Here is a 21,045-nt window from a genome sequence, read left to right as displayed (position 1 = left end):
GGTCTTTAACTTATTGGTAGGAATCATGTTATCATCAACATAGCACAGCTGATTGGTTGATGTTGCATCAGCGGCCAATGAGTTTGCTGCTCAAGCATTCAAATACTTGGCATTGTTTGCTGTTACAGTCTGACTACAGTCTTACTATGCTTTCAGAAACCCTCCACCTTCCCCAGCTCCACCTGTATAGATCTGCTACGAGGTTAATTCATGCATGTACACAAGGTTCATGTATGTTACAGCAATGTCTGTAAAGGTATTTGCAGTAGCAAGTCTCGGTACTTACTCTGCAGCAGCAGCAGCAGCATAGCAGATCTATTCTGCCAAGATCAAATACATTAACATTGCCATATCCATTACCATGCCAATCTCTAGTACCATACCAATCTCCCGGGAGTTGTCATGACAGAAATACTGTTATTTACGGGAGTGACAACAACATTGTATAACCAAACTCATACCCGTACATTTTCAGGACCCACAACCGCGTTCTTGGAAAAAACACACACATTGTGAACAGAACCAGACTGGACTACAGTTGTTTGTCATGTCATACAGTGCGAGAGAGCCACTCTGCGCTGCACAATTGCGTTTCTACCGTGTGTTGTGGGTTTTTCCATGTGTGGTTTCGGTAACTTACAGCGATGGAGATATGAGCTGTGTGTCATCTGAAGGTTTTAGATCTAGTCACTGTTCTCCACGGGGGCTGTTCCCGTCAGTTTTAATTCTGCATGCGACTCAAATGCTCCACCCAGATATAAAAGCTGCTGTTGGTTAATAAAGATTTGACGGATTAACTCGTTTAGACTTGTCATGCCAAAAGTGACAAGACAGTTTTGTGTAAGACTGTAAAGTTGCTGTTTGAATGGGATATTTCGAGGCTCACACCTGTAAGTAAATGCTCCAAGTCTAAGAGATTGGATAAGAGACCAATCAGAGCAAACTGGGTTTTTCGGAAAGACAGGATTTAAAAAGACACGAACTAAAACAGAGGGTTTCAGGCAGGGAGTAAAAAAAAGATTCTGTAGCAATGTACAGTATTTAGCCCTATTCAGACGGGAATATTTTTCTAAACAATATTTGACAATTTTTACTCTGTGATTTCATTTATTGATTAAGAGCGGACTAACATCTCCTTGTTTATTACAGAGGTGGGAATGTTTTCGGTAGCTCAGGTATGTCACAGACATGGCAGATTCAGACAGGATTAAAATCACAACGTACTCCAGTGAAACCCAAATTTCTTTAACGTTCTCCAGGAAAAATAGTCCTGTCTCAAATAGGGCTTTTGAGGAAAAAAAAAGTTTTCTGAACTTTCATTTTTGTAAATGTAGTCTAGCAGACCCCAAACGTAAAATACTGCACTTGTACATGAGCACCTTCAAATTTAAAGCCAACATTTGTTGGCACCACAGCAAAAAATGCTTTGCAGCTGGTTGCCATTTTTTAAGTTACCTCAACTTTTTAATTTTTACAGTGTGAAAGTGTGAATGACTTGAAATGTATTTATAAAAATCTGTTACAATGCACTGTACAACATTATATGATCAATAAGTTATGACAACATATGTTTTTACATTGCTTTAACTCATCAGAATAAGTTAAACAACTTTGACTTTTTAAAAAATATATATTTTATAACTTATAAAAAAAGTTTAATGTAATTTCTTTTTTACAGTGGTGAATACAATACGTCTGTTGGACAGTCCTCCTTAGCCATTACCTACCTGAGCTACCTGAAAACATTCCCACCTCTGTAGTCCCCTCTTAATCTGTAAATGAAATCACAGAGTATTTTTTTTTTTTTTTACTCAAATATTGTTTAGAAAAATATACCCTTCAGAATTGGGCTAAATACTGTACAATGCTACAATACCTTTTATAAATTGAAGGAGTTGGATCTGCAGTTAAAGAAACAGGATTATGACACGCAGCATCTTCATTATCAGACTTTGGAGTCAGAAGCTGATAAATTTTAATTACTCAGTTTGGAATTGCAAGCCATACTGTCGCCTAAAGTGCCTGTGCCTATGCCCAGATCTAGACCTCCATCTCCTCGTTCACCATTGAATGTACTAGTTTCATCGGCACAGAATCAAAGTCCGCCACCCACTACTTCCTCCTGTATTGGTGCGTCTGTGACTAGCTTTGATGCGAGTAAATGTGTTACCCTTGTTCCTCCTTTCAGAGTGATGGAGGTAGACTCTTATTTTGTCACTTTTGAGCGCATAGCAGCTACATTATGTTGACCAAAAGAGTTGTGGTCATTGTTTTGCAATGTAAATTAGTGGGTAAGGCTCAGGAAGTGTGTATCGATCAAAGTTTTAACTATGAGACAGTTAAAGCTGCTGTTTTGAGAGTGTACAAATAAGTACCTGGGGTTTATCACCAGAAATTCAGGAACCATCAAAAAATTACCAGTCAAACATTTGGTGGGTTTGCTCGTGAAAAACTGTGTTGTTTGACAAATGGTGTGCAGCAAGCAGAGTTACAACGTTTGAGCAATTACGTGAAGCCTTGTTGTTAGAGGATTCAAGTCCTTCAGGCTTTCTTGAAAACTACAGGTGAATGTGTTGAAGCAGGGTTGGAACTAAACTCTGCAGGGCCGTGGCCCTCCAGGAACTGAGTTTGACACCCCTGCCATAGGAGTAGGTCTAATTTTAGGCAATGATATCGCTGGTGGTAAAGTCTTCCCTCAGCCCATTGTTGTGGACAAGCCAGATGTGTCTGGGTTTTGTGAACAGGTTGACGTGGGTTTCCTTCTGTCTTTCCTGCCTGGTAACCTGTGCTCAGACTAAAGTTTGATGATGTTTTAGATGTGTCTGAAACATTTACGACTGATAACGTTGACAGAGAGGAATGTGTGCTGGATATTTCTCCTAATGTGTGTGTTTTTTACTAGGATTTTGCCATCCAATTTGAGTCTATGCTTGAAACTGGGAAGAAACAGCTGGCGGCTACGCAGAAAGCTGATCCGTCTCTAGTCAAGTGTCTCACTGTGGCAGTACAAAAAGATGAAGTAGCCGATAAGGATGTGGCTTACGTTTGGGAGGACGGAGTGCTCATCGGAAAACGATCGGAGCTGGAAGTGTTTCAGGTAGTGGTCCCAAGATCCCTAGATTTTGTGCTTAGCTCATGATCATGCTCGCTCTGGCCACCTGGGAGTAATCAAGACATTTAGTCGCATTCGCTATTTATACTGGCCTGGTTTGAAATCAGCGGAAATCAGAGTACTGTTGTTTGTATACTGCTTTGAAACAGGGAAAGATTGGGATGAAGACAGCACCACAGACTAGCGTACTTGAGTATGTGAATTCGTTCCGAGACCGCCTACACAGAGCTTGTGAAGTGGCACTTACGGAGTTAGTCCTCACTCAGACTAAAACGAAGACTCAAAAAAAAAAAAAAAGAAGAAAAAAAAAGTTTATCGAAGTTTTCAGGAAGGTGATTTGGTGCTTCTCTTTCTTCGGGTACCTACACTATCAAGCAAAAATTAAGTGACACAGATTATGCCATTAAAGTGCTCCGATTATGCCATTTTAAAGTTTCCTAACGTTGTTTTGGAGTCTCCTACAACAGATTTACATGCATCAAAGGTAAAAAAAAAGGGTTTAATTTTCTCATAATATACATTTGCACATCACCACATTTTCAATGATTCTCAAACGACTCAGATGAATCAATCTCTCTAAATCCCTCCTTTCCGCAAGCCACTCTGCTCTGATTGGCCAGACGTGATTGGTTTACCGCGTACAGCACGTGTGTCAAAAACAAAAACGCCCATTGCCATAACAACGTCAGCTCTGCTTGTCCTGAAGCTTCCTACACCGTAAACTAAACACAGTAACGAACAATGATGTCGATTTTACCACATCAATGCGAGCGCGAGTCCAATGATGAAACATTGGAAGAACTAGTCATTCAACCCGAACCTCCATCACAAGGACAACTCGAACAGGACGTTTCTCAGTGATACACTACTCAGTTTGAGGTACATTGTGAGATGTTGCAACCAATTCCTCACCATCAGCATTAACAAGTGCATGTCCATCAACAAACCGATTATTTTACTTGTACTTATTTACTGAGTATTTTTCTAATTTATTGTGGTGAACATGTGGAAACTATCAATAACAGTGCATACATAAGCCAAGCTCTAGTGTGACTGACTGATGTAACAAATGTTGGTAAAACAAATCTTGCTCCATGCTTAATCTTTCCTCAAAGAAGTGAGAACAACAGACAATCTGCATTAATTGACACAGATTTAGGTAATAGTGGCCCACAACTGATTAGCAGAAGAATTTCAGTAAGCAAGTAATAATGTGAGTTAACCAGTTAGCAGGAGACCTACACAATATAAAACTCAAAACTAAGTATTTTGAACACCATATTTCAAGAGCAAGCGGTTTGCAAATCCTGCATTGAATTCCGAGATTTGAGAAGCAGTCGTCAGTAAAATAAAGGGAACACAGCAAAAGTTTAGGATTATACTGCTGTGGTATCGTGGTAAAGATGAATTTTAACCACTGATTCTTCATATGCTCGTCCTTGGAAAAAAAACTGGCTTTCCCTTCACATTGTAGAGCACAGCGTCTTCTCGACATGATACTATCCAGTATCCACAGGAATCAGCTACAGTGTTCGAGGGGTTTCAAGTTTTCCCTGGTGTCTGCGCGCGCAATAAGTGGGTGGGCAATAAGCCGTTTCGTTGTGATGTCAAGACGAAACATTAGCATATGACTTGTTTAAAAAACAATTAATTTCATTGACTCAGAGTTGACTCTTACTTTTGAAAGACAAATTTATATACAGTGCACTTTCAGATTTAAAACTTTGCAGGATGTTTTCATTCACTTACATGAAGTGAATTAAATCATTACACACTACATGAAAGGTCATTTTCAAAAATCCATAATAGGGTCACTTTAAGACTCACGACAGAAAACAAAAGAACCGAGTGTCACATTAATATGCTTAAAGCTTATGTAAAGAGGGATGTAGCTCAGAGTATGTCAAACACCACTTGAATCTTGCCAAGTGTGAGTTCGGTAAGCTGTCGTGACATATCTTGGGAAATGTGTGGGTCAAGGACAAGTGCGCCCTGTCGATGCAAAAATTGGATATTAGGATAGACAGGATATTACCGTGTTTTTTGCAAGAACTTTGCTGAAGTTGAGTCCCCACTCACAAACTTGAGTCAATCTAAAGTTTTTGAATGGACTTCAGAGTGTCAGTCAGCTTTTGATGCTGTTAAAACGTTGCTGTGTAGTGCCCCAGTTCTTTCAGCTCCAAATTTTACATGAAAATTTAAATTAGAAGTGGATGAAAGTGAGGTGGGAGCTGTCTCCTTTTCCCCCTTTAGGATTAGTGCTGAACAATGCGGGGCTGTTGGTGGTTGGACCAGAGAAAAGAGGGAGCTCTCTGCCTCTTTGATTGCTCTTTACTGACGGTTGTTGTGCTGTGTGTTAGATGGTGATTTTGGTGATCTCTGGAAGCCACTTTTGATAGTTTGCTCTATGTGAAAACATCAGAGTCCCATGGATCCTATCTGTATACATTCTTAATTATTTGAGAAGCCGTAGGGGGTGAGTGCCTTTTTTTGTAGGCCAAAGGCCATCACTTTTTCTCATGTTTATTGGTTAGATAAGGAGATAGGGTATGTCATTGTATGTTTTGTTTCTTTTATTTGATTTGTAGGGAAGTAATTTTTTTGTGGGAAAGTCAGTTTCTGTTTGTTTATTGTTTTGGCATTAGCTCACCCCTGAAGATTTTGCTTCCAAACTTTTTCTGTTCCTTTTTCTTCTTTTTATTTTTTTTACAAGAAATTGTTTTGTTAAAATCAAAATAATATCACAATGAAAACTAAATTTTTATAATGATCGTTTTGTCATTTATGTTAAACCCTGACCTAAACCAGGGACCATAACAGTTTTCAAAGGTGAAGCATGCTCAGTGACACTGTAAATCCCATGGCCAGAATTTTGTGTTCATGTGGAACATTAGAGAATCACTAACTGGTCCGGAAAATGTCACTTTGTAACTAAATCATGCAATCAGTAGGCCTACACTGAATTCAAGCCTACAGAATTCCACAGAAAGCACATCAGAATTTCCGACCTTCATTCACAAAGTTGTACCCGTTGCATATATTTCATTCAATTCAGCAGATTTGCTTCCAAAACCAGCACAAAACAATGCATAGATTCCATGTGGGCCTATCACATGTTGTGCTGTCCTTAATTTTGAACAGATGACTTAAGATGTTACGAGCTAGCCTGAGTATAAAGCATGAAATGCTATTCTAATGTGCTGAACAATTTATTTAAATTAGGAAGGGAGTTCACACAAGCCCCTAGCTAAACATTCAGGTCATTTGAAAGTAAACGCTAATCCATGGTTAAATCTGCATTAAATAACATGAAGGTAAATAATATTTGGATCTTTGCCTTTTACATCATGCAAGGTGTTAAAAGTATTAACGCTCTAACGCAGTGGTTCCCAAACTTTTTTCCAGGAGACCCCCATTTTCACATTCAAAATCCTTAACGACCCCCAAAGACACAAAAATCTGTTAAGTTTTTATTAAAAATTCAACAACAGCAGAAACACTAAAATAATATCATTAACAACTATGGCCGGATTTTACTTACAACAATGTTATCTAAACATGCATTACATGTTCAAATAAAGTATTGACCAAAATGTTTTATAAAATGATAAACCTAATATTCCAGCCTGTTTTTTTTTAAACAGAAAAGCAAGCACTGTATGAATAATTTAATAATTATGAATGAATAATTCATTGAATTCACCCATTGAAAAATATTGCCTTGACTCTTAACCCATGTATTGTTCATTTCCTATTAAGTGACCTCGAAATCCGGGTTAGCAGTAGCATGAGCCATCAGGCGAGTGTTATTTAAATAAACTCCTGATGTACTTACAAACTTTCCAATGCCTCGTTTTATGAGTACAGGACCTATTTGTCCTACTGTAGTAGTTTGGTACCATTCTGGGCATTATTAGTGGGGTAAATTACAAGATAGATCCTTGGATCCATTAGCGCCTGCACTAAAGCCATTCGGCTGATATCTTGAAATAAGCTCTAGCTTTAATAATGTTCGACCAAGGGAAAAAAAGGCTTCTGGGGGGATGTTTGGCTTGGGGTCATGGTGCAAAGGACCCTAGGCTGATTTTACTCAGAACCATCCCTTTAATGTTTCTTTAATGTTTTAATGTTCATCTTTAATGTTTTAATGTTCCCTTTAACATCAAGATGTTTGACTGAAATGTGTAACCTCCTGGAGAAAGATGATCTGGTCGTTTGAAGGACGAGAAGGAAGTAGAACCAGTGGAGCCAGGGATTTTCTCAAGAAAAAGAACAGAATACAGAGATTTCCAGACCTGCAAGATCCAGAACTCCAGGCCTAAAAGACCTAGAAACCCTGAGACCCACCATGGGATGGATGGAACTTATGAAGAGGCAAAGACTCGAACAACACCAGTGACTGCTTCTTCTAGAAGGACTTATGGTCCAAGTGGAAAAGAATGGACAATGAGAAGAGAAACAAGAGGAGATTTCAGAAACCATTTCAGATACGGACAGCAGTCTTTCCACATAGAGGGAAAACAAGTGGATAAAGGATGTCCACATGACAAAATGAAAAACCACAGACACACACACACTATATTGTCTATTGATTGTTGATTGTTTGAGTCAATCAGAAAAGCAAGCACTGTATGAATAATTTAGTATGGCAGCTAATTCGAATGACAAAAGTTATATTCAAATTCTGAATGGATTATACACTATTATAATGGATTATACTATACACCCCAAGTATTGGGACACCCATTGAATTCAGGTGTTCCAATCACTTCCATGGCCACAGTTGTATAAAATCAAGCACCTAGGCATACAGACTGCTTCTACAAACATTAAGTGAAAGAATGGGTCGCTCTGAGGTGCTCAGTGAATTCAAGCGTGGTACCGTGATATTGGAAGTCCATTCGTGAAATTGACTCACTACTAAATATTCCACAGTCAACTTTTAGTGTTATAATAACAAAGTGGAAGCAATTGGGAACAACAGCAACTTAGCCACGAAGTGGTAGGCCACGTAAAACCACAGAGGGGGGTCAGTGCATGCTGAGGCGCAAGTCGCCAACTTTCTGCAGAGTCAATAGCTACAGACCTCCAAACTTCGTGTGGCCTTCAGATTAGCTCAAGAACCGTGCATAGAGAGCTTCATGGAATGAGTTTCCATGGCCAAGCAGCTTCATCCAAGCCTTAAATCACCAAGTGCAATGCAAAGCGTGGGATGCAGTGGTGTAAAGGTGGTTTCTAGTGGACTCTAGAGCAGTGAAGACGAGTTCTCTGGAGTGACTAATCACACTTCTCTGTCTGACAATCCGATGGACGAGTCTGGGTTTGGCGGTTTCTTGCCTGATTGCATTGTGCCGAGTGTAAAGTTTGGTGGAGGGGACATTATGGTGAGACATGGATGAGCGAGTTTGGTGAGGAGGAACTTGACTGGCCTGCACAGAGTCCTGACCTCAACCCGATAGAACACCTTTGGGATGAATTAGAGCGGACACTGCAAGCCAGGCCTTCTCGTCCAACATCAGTGCCTAACCTCACAAATGCGCTTCTGGTCAAAAATTCCCATAAACGCACTCCTAAACCTTGTGGAGAGCCTTCCCAGAAGAGTTAAAGCTGTTATAGCTGCAAAGGATGGGCCAACTCCATATTAAACCCTATGGATTAAGAATGGGATGTCATTAAAGTTCATGTGCATGTAAAAGACGTCCCAAAACTTTTTGCAATATAGTATATATCACCTAGAAAGTGCACAAAGACCGCTCGCATTATAATCACTAAATAGCTGTCACCTCAATTCATCGCAATCTCATAATGTTCCGCAATAATCGATGAAGCTGACAGCACAATGAATCTTACATAGTACATACCCTACATAATTTCTACACTTTGTTTGTTATAAGTTAACATAAGAGGACAAAAACCCAGGCGTTCTGAGCTGTGAGTGGATTCTAATTTAAACACGTCTTATTGGCCATTGCGTTCAAGAAATCAACTGACATTTTTGTGATGTTTAATGTGTATTATGGATCTAAGTTGTTGGATTGTGGAAGATATTCCAATTTCTAATTTCCTTTGTCTCTTGAAGGTGACAAAACTTGCTATGTAAAAAATATTGCCTTGACTCTTAACCCATGTATTGTTCATTTCCTATTAAGTGACCTCGAAATCCGGGTTAGCAGTAGCATGAGCCATCAGGCGAGTGTTATTTAAATAAACTCCTGATGTACTTACAAACTTTCCAATGCCTCGTTTTATGAGTACAGGACCTATTTGTCCTACTGTAGTAGTTTGGTACCATTCTGGGCATTATTAGTGGGGTAAATTACAAGATAGATCCTTGGATCTATTAGCGCCTGCACTAAGCCATTCGGCTGATATCTTGAAATAAGCTCTAGCTTTAATAATGTTCGACCAAGGGAAAAAAAGGCTTCTGGGGGGATGTTTGGCTTGGGGTCATGGTGCAAAGGACCCTAGGCTGATTTTACTCAGAACCATCCCTTTAATGTTTCTTTAATGTTTTAATGTTCATCTTTAATGTTTTAATGTTCCCTTTAACATCAAGATGTTTGTCTGAAATGTGTAACCTCCTGGAGAAAGATGATCTGGTCGTTTGAAGGACGAGAAGGAAGTAGAACCAGTGGAGCCAGGGATTTTCTCAAGAAAAAGAACAGAATACAGAGATTTCCAGACCTGCAAGATCCAGAACTCCAGGCCTAAAAGACCTAGAAACCCTGAGACCCACCATGGGATGGATGGAACTTATGAAGAGGCAAAGACTCAAACAACACCAGTGACTGCTTCTTCTAGAAGGACTTATGGTCCAAGTGGAAAAGAATGGACAATGAGAAGAGAAACAAGAAACCATTTCAGATACGGACATCAGTCTTTCCACATAGAGGGAAAACAAGTGGATAAAGGATGTCCACATGACAAAATGAAAAACCACAGACACACACACACTATATTGTCTATTGATTGTTGATTGTTTGAGTCAATCAAAACCAAACATTATGCAAACATCACTGATACACATTGTGAAAGCCCAACAAGGCCTTGAAGAAAGACAAGATTTTTGCAAAACAAATGCATGATGGAGACTTAGCCAAGTCAGACTTAGAGATGAACCAGCCTGTTCTGGTTTAATTTGGAATGTAACCTTTAAAATGGCTGTATGTGTATGTATCTTTCTTATTATTTGCCAATGCATTATGTTATGTGTTCTGTTTAAACGTCGAATTGCAGATAACTTAATGATCGCTTTAGGACACTCCTACTGGCTGTGATGGTTTTTTAATGTCTTCTCACCCACACCCAAGAAAATGTTTGTATATCATATTGCAAAATTTTAGAAGAGTCTCTTTGATAATTCTGCCCAATTGGATGGAGCTGTAACGAGTGTGCATGAGGTGTCGACGCAAAGACGGGTAAGATTCTCCGGTGGCCAGAGGGGAAAACCTAAGTCAGGGCTGCACCGCCACTGGGCACCTGCCCGATAGAGAAGGGAGGTGTAATCTGTGAGAAGGGAGTGGATGTGATGCTTCTTTTGGGCCAAGAGCATCAGAGAGGGGACTGTAAGAAATTGTAGTCTGCCCCAACCCAGATTCCACTCCAAAATATATTTTAGAATGAGCTCATCCCCAAAATGGCTTAATAATCATAGAGATGAAAGAAAGTCAAGTTATATTGTTTCTTCACCATTTGGGTTGATCACATCATAAACAAATGGAAGTCAATTGTAGAATGGGACTGGGTGTGGGACCCAGTGTCACAACTTCATTAACATACAGACCACAGCTGTTGCAACAAGAGCAACTTCATTTACATTAAGAACAGGATAAATGTTTTTATTATATGATTATATGTTTTGGTCTTAAAAATGGATGCAAAAAAAAGAAAACCTTTACATTAAAAGTTTCTAGGAATGCTCCAAACGATCGATCAGAGGCATAATAAATATTAAAAGCTCAGCTCAGTGGTTGCGGCAGTATCCCAGTCTCAAAAGGGTAGAGTAAAATAATTACAGTGCATCTAATTCAAACTACTATATTAAAATTCCGAGTCCGACCAATTGGCACTAACAGTAGCTGCTGTTGATTCAGCAGACATGTGCTGCTCTCTTTCCACTCTCTGCACTCCTTACTCACACGAAAACGTGTACTTCTCATTAAAGCTCCAGGTGAAGGGCTGCCAGATACTACAAAAATACAACCTCTAATAAATAAAGTGATCCCAGTTGTGCTTTGGGTGGGAAATAGTGTTCTCAAAACAAGCCCCAAGTATTTTTTTCAGAAATCTGCCATGTCCCACAAAAAACAGAATTCACATTTTGATAAGTAAAGGTTAAACAGTTACAGAAATTGTATTCATTTAGACCATTAAGTCTAGTATGCGCTGTTGGGGGTCATTTGAGACCCCAAATGACATTTGCTGAAATAAATAAATAAATTGGAATGATGACATACTGTAGCTGAAAAAGTGAAGCAGATGTGCTAAATGAAAATGCACTTTCACTCTCTGACAGCAGAAATGCAGCCGTTACCCTGGTGACCCCATAAACAAAACAGCTGTGCTACTTTGTTTCTGCACAGTATTAAATGTTTTAAACAGATTTTTGTATTCACAATGGTGTTCATCATAGCACTAAACTCTTAAATACTTACTAGGTACTATATAGGTAGACTGGGTAAACCCAGCTCGATCTGCCGATCTATCTCGATTTGATTTCACCCTGCAGCTCAGGCTGGAAACCTGTACATTCTTCTATCCTGCTTCTGTTACAAATTTGCTGGTACCAATCACAAACTGGCTTATCCACCTGGCGTGCTATTGGTGGGTTTAATCCAATCCAATTCCTTTTAACCTCTCGACGATGCTCAATGGCTTCTTTAGTTCAGCAAACAAATCGCTCGAGTGGGTGTAAATACCACTCACTTTCTAGCCTGGGTTTCTCCATGCTGCCTTGCGTGCAGCGCGATTTTATTCACGCTGCTAGGCAGCCTGGACACCATGGACCAGATTTTCCCCTCAAAAAGGGAGCCAATCACAGAACGGGGAGGGAGCAGCAAGACGATGACGACGTCTATGCGACACACCGAAGCAGTTTGTTTATATCTATGGATCCAACATGGCATCAGATGCGAAGTTACCTTTCGATGCAGCCTTAGATAGTGTTCCAAGTAGTTTAGAACGCAAGTTTATTTCGTCTTCTTCCTCGTCGAATTTCTGTCGCTCTACATACGTCATCTGGTATAATTGAAACGATTGGCTATGAGCTACGTACAGGCGCATTTGATAGACATTCGTAGAGCCCAATAAACGGCTCTGGGCATTCGTAAACCACGCCTCAAATACGAGAAAATGAACATGTGGTTCCCAGACCATGTCTCAATGAGACGAGGTCTGACGTTAGCCAGGCTACTCACTTTCATGTTTTTTTTGCACAACCTGCAAAAATTGCTCGATGCCATTGCTGCTTCTGCAAACCGCTGATCAATGCTCCAAATCAACACGTTTGTTGACACGTTTCCTGCCTGGAGTTTTCGCTGCAAAGTACGTCACCTGGATCATTGGTCTGATTGGTTGAAGGACTATCCAATTGCGTACAAGTCATTTGATCTATACAGAGCAGACTCCCCAGACTAGCTTAATGTTCAATCTTAAAAGATTGAGCTTGGTCTGGTGATAGCCAGACTACTTACTAGGCTTTTTATTTACAAAATTAAACATTTTTACATTTTAATCTGGACTACAACATGCCCTAAATATTGAGTGAAAATTTTCAGATTTTATTATTGTTTGGGAACACTTTACTCTAAGGCTCCATTAGTTAACATTAACTAACAATAAAAATACTTCTAATGCATTTATTAATCTTAGTTAATGTTAGTTTCAACATTTAATAATATATTAAAATCAAAATCTGAGCTAACACAAACTAACAATGATCAGTTGTATTTTTGAACCAATGTTAACAAAGAATAATAACATCTGTAACAAATGTAGATATTGCTCTTTGTTAATGTTGATGCATTAACTAACAATAACTAATGAGACCTTATTGTAAAGTGATACCTATTATTCTTAAAGTGAAACCTTTTTTTACTTTATACATTTTTAGTGTATTATTTTATTGTATTTAAATGTTCAGCTCTTTTTGTTATGAGAAAAGTTATTAATCCTGTTGTAGTATCACAACACTTTTTTTGCAACTTACTTTAATATCGTAATACTGTATACAGTGATAAAAGCTTCAGCAATTATCGCAACATGAAATTTTATACCATCACATGCCCATCTACAGCCATCTAGTTGCTATAGTTGAAATTTCATGTTATTTTAATTTTAAAATTGTTTTCCAGTAGATGGCAGCAATTTTCCACTAAACCATGGCATATTGTCCATGTTTTCTCCATGAATGAAAGTTAGAAATGTGGATCTTTTGTGAAGTGAATTTTGCACAAGTTGTTTTATAAAAACCTATTAAAAAATATTTTTTGTTTATTTATATAATTAAAAAAATATATATATATAATAAATTCCCGCAAAAACTGCACAAACGTAGAGTAAAAGCATTATAAAGTGAGTGATATTACATTTGTTTAAAACATTTTTTTTTACTGGCACCAGAAGTCATACGGAACAGAATGATGTTATCAAATAAACTAAATAACCCAACTTAAAATAAATGTAAATGAAAACAACCTCATTGATCATAAATAGAGAAGAATCAATCGATTAATTTGACGTATTAAATATTCATAGCTTAACTAAGAATTTGTAAACATTTTGTATGTTGGTAAAGTTGTATGTAAATGATTTATGTTTTGGATGCTGTCAATACATTTGAGTGCTTATAGAAACTTAAGTAAATATATGTGGGATTGAACCACATAAGCAAAGTACATATAAGTACATACTTATGTAATCACAACACAGCCCTCTTCAATTACTAACTAAATTACTAACTATTACTACCTAAAAAGAGTAGCACAGACTCCAACACTCAGTTCAACTTCTACTGCTTGTTTATTGTTCTGTAGCGTTTATCATAAATTCCACACCATCAATTTCAAAACTTAATTCTGCTTTGGAAAATTGTTTTTGTGTGTCAGGAAATGATAACGAACACAATAAATAGTTTTTGCTTACTCATCAGCTTGTGAAAGTACTTATCAGCTTATGCTGTAAATGATACACTCCTAGTCGTATAGAGCTTCGGTAAAATGGTCTAATATAGAACACAAGCATGCGAGATTAATAAACGACTTTAAGACAAGATCAATTCCCCCTCTTGAACTTTTACTTAAGCAAATTAGCAAAAGCAGCACAGTTATGTTGCTCTAAATATCCTTAAACAGGTTATCAAGTTAATCTTTAACCAATTACTTTATTTTCTTTCCAATTAAAAGTCTATTAAAAAACTCAAGACAACAGGCTGATTCACACCTACACAGCAATGTGAATTACATCTACAAAATGAATATACATGCATTCATCATGCCAACCTCTTTATCAACCTGAACATCCTGTAAAGATTGAGGAGGGAATGTTCACAGTTTCAAATGGATGGATCTTTCCGCATATATGAACAGGCTTTTCCAGAGGTGATCTTAATCAAATATAACATTCTCACTTCTGCAACGCTGCATTTTCATTGCACACTTGGCTTACAGATTCATAAAAGGATGACAGTACAGTCAAGAATGCTGTTAACCCCGAGGACAGATGAAACAATTATTTAGCAAACAGGTATTTTACAGATGGACAATTTCGGTGTTATGAATTATTACACAGTTCTAAGGTAATGGCTGAGACTATTCACTTCATAGAAAATGTGAATTTAAAAGCACAACTCATTAACAACAAAATCTATAAAGAATAAAAATATTAAAAAAAAATTAAAGTCAAAACCTGACCTTTTTCTATGGTAAGTTTGACCATAGCATGGGATTGCCAAGGTTTCATATTAGTGCCAATTATAACTCCCTCATTTTCTTCCCTGGATTTATTTAGACTTTGATCTTCATTTAACAAATCATAAAACCAGAGAAAGTTTCCATTATGGTTCTTTGTTATGTTAAAAAATGTCAAATGCTTTAAACCAGTGCGACTCAGCATACACCACAAATTATACTCATCCTTCTCAAATGCAGCAATATGTCCCCCAATTGTCTTCTACTTTCAATAAATGGTTCAAACATGAGGCTTGTTGCTTCTAAAATTATAAAACCACAAACAACTACCATGAAAACCGAAATATGAAACAGGCTAATGTAGGAATCCAGTAAGCCTATAATCATGTCTGGTACTTCGTAAAAACTATGTGGCTTATTTAATATTCATTGTTGTGAGTTATACATTTAGAATGTGCTGCTGCTGTAAACACACTGGTTGTGTTTTAGAGTAATTTGGCAGACAGCTACCTCAGCTGACAGACAGCCCAAAATGTCCTACAAGACAGAGTGAATGCTCCTCTCACTGAAAGTCTTTCACCCTACTCTGTTCCTCATGCATTGAAAGAAAAGAGGACAAAGAGAACTGAAAGTGAATGTGACCACAGTTTGAAGAGGGTCATTCCCACTGGGGGCAACATATACCCAATCCATTCAAATGTCAGTTCCTTTGGGGGATGGGGCAGGAAAACATACAACTTGTTTCTACATGTCTTTATATATATATATATATTTTTTTTTTTATATTCAAGCAAATTAATGACCCGAGAGACTCCTTATCTCCTGTAAATTTTGTCCAATCCTAAAATATTTTAATTCAGGTTGACATGATTTAAAATCAGTTCTTATTGCCACTAGTCGAATGATTTTATTACCATAATCATCAAACATTAACATCACAAAAATGGTAAGGAATGGTTCTGTTCCCTAAACAGTAGCCTATGCACGTACATTGATGTTTCTCAAAAGCCCATGAGAGCTTCCTCAGTTATATTAAATGCAAAATATTTTGTTTAAGGTAAGTGGATAAAATATTTGTAGAAGACACATTTTTTGATAGATTATATAAATCTAATTGGTTAAAAGAGCAGGTGCAATAAACAGTTGAGCATAGAACTACCCAATGCACAATATGTGCACACTTTACTCATACATTTCTTCCTCCATAGGCTACTACTACTATACCTCATGCTTTACAGATTTCTCACAGAAGGCTACAACCAGAGTTACATTTATTAATACAATTGGAATGCATTTAGGTTTCTGTTTCCTACGTTCCAACGTGACGAGTTACAACAAGTAATTTCGCACATTTGTGAGAATTAACTGGTACACCTACCTCTAGAATGTCGTCCAGGTTAGCCTTTGTCAGACATGGGAACTGTTTCAATATTTTCTCCTTTTTGGCTTCATACTCTTTCACTGCAATCTCCCAGTTCGGTTCTTCGATGACTTGGAATATTGCTGCCCCAATGGACAAATAGAAAATGATAGCTGAAGTCAAAAGGGGACCCTTATCCACCATAATGAATGAACTCAAGTTAGGTGGAGTGACTTTAAAAAAAATTACATAAACAGCGCCCACATTCTTCAAATTAATTAATTTAGTGCGAGCTCAAACTCGTCCTTGCAGATTCCTTAATAAAGAGAAAAGGTGCGTTTCGGAGTGAAGTTGCCGGGAGAGTTTGCGGTCCACGTGCGCCGCTCGCACAGCTAATGTAGAGCTCTGATGAAACTCATAGTTCAACACACCATGACAAAAGGAAGTTGGCCAAGATCCACCCACTATACGCTAGTCCTCCCTCTCTTTCATCACATTTACAACATTTAACTTTGTTGCAATTTCACATTTTCTTATTAATGTACTATACATATCTAGAATACAAATTTCTATCATATGTAAATAATAAATGAATGGTAAATAATTAAATAAATTAATGGTAAATCTTAAGGATTTAATAAAAATGAATTAATGACTCTATACTTGTATTAAACAAACAAGTATGTAAATGAAGATAGGCTCAGGCGCGCTGGAAGCTGTTTCATGCGAGGGGGGCTGAGGGCTGAGTTGTAGCCATTAAAGAAAACATTTAGTTTCATATTTATGTTGTGTGGGAGCTTTCATTAATCACAAGCAGAGCCGATCCTGACCTCCCTGGGGCCCTAAGCAAAAATTCTGTTTAGGGGCCCTCATACCTGAACCGTGAGCCATGAACCATTTGCTATTGCCACACAGTCACACCTGACACCCCAGTGTTCCCACTACAATCCCTCCTTTAACTAGTTCTAGTGAAAATGTAATTCCTAATATCAGAAGACATTGTTACTAGTAAAAAGTTCATTCTTAATATCAAGAATTCACATTTTAAATAGTACAAATTGAATTATTGATATCAAAAATGCATATCCTGTGAATGAATAAAAGCTAAAATGGCGCCATAGCATGTCATTGTGTTTTAAATGATAAAAGTAATTCTTGATACTCTTGATTCTTGATGGTTATTATTTACTGAGGGATGTGCATCCATATTGACCAGAATCTCCAGCCAATCAACATTTTAAATTCAATGGAGCCTATCAATATTCAATGTCAATACCAAGCGGCAACATTCTAATCTGAAAAATGAAGCCTACCCGGAAGTGCGAAAAACTGCAATACATCGAAAATCCGCTAGGGGCAGGTCCCAAAAGGGAGCAAATGTCCATACACCCCCATGTTAAAATGTCCGTTTTCACAGCATAAATTCATGTTTTTACAGGTTGGTCCCATGGACTTTTATTGTATTTTTCGATAGGTTCCGAGTGCCTGACAACTGTGAGGGGGGTGAATTTTTTTCGAACTCGTTAGTTTAGATCGTATTTAGATATAAAATGTATGACAAATAAGGGCGCGATTGACAGCTTGATTGACAGCTGACAACGAGCATAGGCTGCGCCGAGTGGAATTCCTGAAATTTGACGTCTCGGCCATGATCTGACAACAAATCATACCTGTAAGTTATCCTTTCTGAACATTTGTATTGAAATATTGCGCCGCCCATACCCCCCATAAACGGCCTCAAAACCGTTCTTCAGAAGTCTATGGGTGACATTACTTTCCATATTGCATTAGTGCAGAGTTGTAACTAAACATTGACTGAGCGACTAGATAATCATCGTCTTGTTTTAAAACTATAATGAGGAGTGCCATCACGTCCATATTGTTTCATTTCATGCACGCGCATATGATCGCATGTTAACGCGCGACGAGGTTATCTTTTCCGAGCTACAGTTTATAAACAAACACCGTTGTCCTTTGTCGTTTATTAAACATAATAAATCAACTCACATCAACTTAACTTTAGCCTACTGTTCTTTGCTGACATCAAACTTTGAGAGGAGAGCACACAAGTCTACCTGATAACTGTTGCCGCAATTAACTCTCATGGTGTTTTTTTCTCTCTCTTTTCGATATTGTAAACATTAATTGACGCGCTTTGACACGAGGGGGAGGCGAGGCCTTGAGTAATTTGCGGGGCCCTACGCACCTCGCGTACACTGTTAGACTTTGCCGTAATTTTACAGTTACTTACCGCAAAAAAGCCCAGTAAAATACCACTTATATTATTTACGGTAAACTACTGTAATATGCACTGCATTATGGGTATTTTGTATGAAATTTACAGTAACTTACTGTATATGGAATTTACAGTACTTTACTGTTTACGCAAAAGCAGTAGTGCTAATGTAAATGAAGAAGACAGATTTTTTCAAGTTTGTATATATGCATATTGTATTAATGTTTTAGGCATATTAAAATATCATATGATAATGTTTTATATTATATGATAATTTTTCCCCCATCTTGTTCTGCAGATGAAAATCATGAATCTGCATTCTTATTTTTAAGCTATGTTAGAATAGCTTAAAAATAACATCCCACTGGATGTTTAAAAGTTAAATAATAAATAAATAAAAATAAAAAACACGTTGATGGAAGGATTAAAATGAGTTCTTAGTGAGAGACCAGAGTAATTTTTTATATGAGCATTTTGTCCAAAAAAAAAAAAAAAAAACAACAAAAAAAAAAATATATATATATATATATATATATATATATATATACAAAAATTCACAACTGGTTCCCATACAGGCAATATAAATTATATAAATGTATTTTTATTTTATTTTAAATTAACATATATATATATATATATATATATATATATAAACTTTGCTTACACCTCACAAAATTTTAATTGTTGCAAAGCCCGCGCAACAACCTGGCAGAATGTAAACTGAGGTTTGTGTGACGTCACGTGTCGAGTGCGCGCTCATAACGGACGTCCCTGCTGAGAGTGGATCGCTATCGCTAGATGCCAGCTGGGTTTTTTTCTGAGGTAAGTACTTTTTACTGAACACATTTATTTTATAAGTTACTTTTATAAAGTAAACCATTACCAATATCAATTAAATATAGCTAAATTTATGAAGAAAGTAAATAATAAAATCGAATAGGCTTTTAATAACAGCTCACAGGACAGTCAAATTTTCCTCGAAACTGCCGCTTTAATATCCCATTAAATGCCATAGAATTGACTGACTGCCTTTTCCAGTAGATGGACCCAATCTAATATTTACACAAACAAAGGTTTTCTGTCCTTTTTACGACCAGTTATGGCATATTTTCCTCTTCAGTTAAATGTGTGGCGTTTTGAGGTAAGTTTGGCCTAGCGCGTTCTCTTACGAGAGGTTCTCTCGTATTGCGTAAGTTTAGCTTACGCTACGGGTAAAGTCATCTTTTCTCGAGATATGAAGCAAAAAATTATCCTTAATTTTATATATCTTGTCAACGCAGTGCGGCAGCAAGCTGACCTAGAGCAGGCAATCTAGCGTGCTCATAGGCTGCTCTGCGGCAACTGCAGCAGCCTATCACTGAGCCCTTGGCGTGACGTCACGTCCAATGAGCGCGAGCAGCGCGCCTACGCGTCACGGCCCGAGGCGGGGCGTGGCAGAGGGTATAAATACGGGCTGAGAGGCTGCTTTCACTGATTTTTGTCTCTTCAGCGAAGCTCTTCGCATCGCTGATCTTTGAGGAAGCCGCCGTTGAAACCAGCGCTTTGCAAGCCGAGGATTCTGCCTGAGGAAGCCGGCCGCCTTCGCCGCCTTCAGCTATCCCTGCCTGCTTCGCTATCCGGCGAAACATATCCTTTCTATTATGCATTGTATCTCATGTAAAGCTCCGCTCAGCGACAGAGACCGCCATGTTATCTGCGCTCTCTGCCTGGGACCGGACCACGCTGCCCTCGCCCTCGCGGCGGGTGGCTGTGAAATGTGCGAAGAACTGCCGATGTCGACCCTGCGGGCTCGACTCGCCTTGTTCGACGCTCCAGCTGTCTCTCCGTCTGCCTCCACCGGGCCGCGCAAGAAGAAGCGCCGCTCTCAGAGGCCACCGGAACCCGCAGCAGCAGCTGAGCGCTCGCCGGAGCCCCTCCCGCGAGCCTCGCTATCTCCATCTCCTCCCCCCCTTCCCGACGCGCAGCGGCCGGCCTTTGCCCGCACTGCCGTCGCCTCGGGGGATGAAGCGGACGACGCTGTTTTAACGGACAGCTGCTCTATCCTGGCCTCGGACAGCGAGGAGTGGTCTGGCTCCACCTCCTCTGCACAGGAGTCTAGCCGGTCCCGCGCCAGTGTCGACGCGGAACTGCTCCGCCTCCTCACCAAAGCGGTCGAACAATTGGGACTCGACTGGTCCCCACCGAGGGCGCCCGCGCCTAACCGACTTGACGGGTGTTTTCTGCCTAGCCGCCGCCCAGCGCCTGCCTCTAGGTCAGCACCCTTCCTGCCTGAGCTCCACACTGAGCTCTCTAAGTCGTGGAACGCCCCATTCTCCGCTAGACTCCGCTCACCGGTCTCCTCGACCCTCTCCCAAGTGGACGGGGCCGCCGAGAAGGGATATACTCAAATTCCCCCGGTGGAAGATGCTGTGGCAACGCACCTTTGCCCGCC

The 21,045-nt window shown here is 39.0% G+C and overlaps 1 protein-coding gene across 1 annotated transcript in view; it reads right to left on the bottom strand.

Annotated features, from left to right (window-relative positions):
• Nucleotides 1–16,800, bottom strand: part of LOC309479398 (potassium channel subfamily K member 5-like) — a 56,349-nt gene extending 39,549 nt beyond the window's left edge. Inside the window, exon 1 of the mRNA XM_082143521.1 lies at nt 16,397–16,800. Coding sequence (XP_081999647.1) covers nt 16,397–16,582 — 186 coding nt within the window. The 5' untranslated portion in view covers nt 16,583–16,800. The remainder of the gene's footprint in view (nt 1–16,396) is intronic.
• Between the last annotated feature and the right edge of the window lie 4,245 nt (nt 16,801–21,045).

Source organism: Leuciscus leuciscus (genome assembly GCF_965113295.1).
Source record: "Leuciscus leuciscus genome assembly, chromosome: 17".
NCBI classification, from domain to species: Eukaryota; Metazoa; Chordata; class Actinopteri; order Cypriniformes; family Leuciscidae; genus Leuciscus; species Leuciscus leuciscus.
The sequence above is the reverse complement of the archived record's forward strand: the minus strand, read 5'-3'. Positions and strand labels throughout refer to the sequence as shown.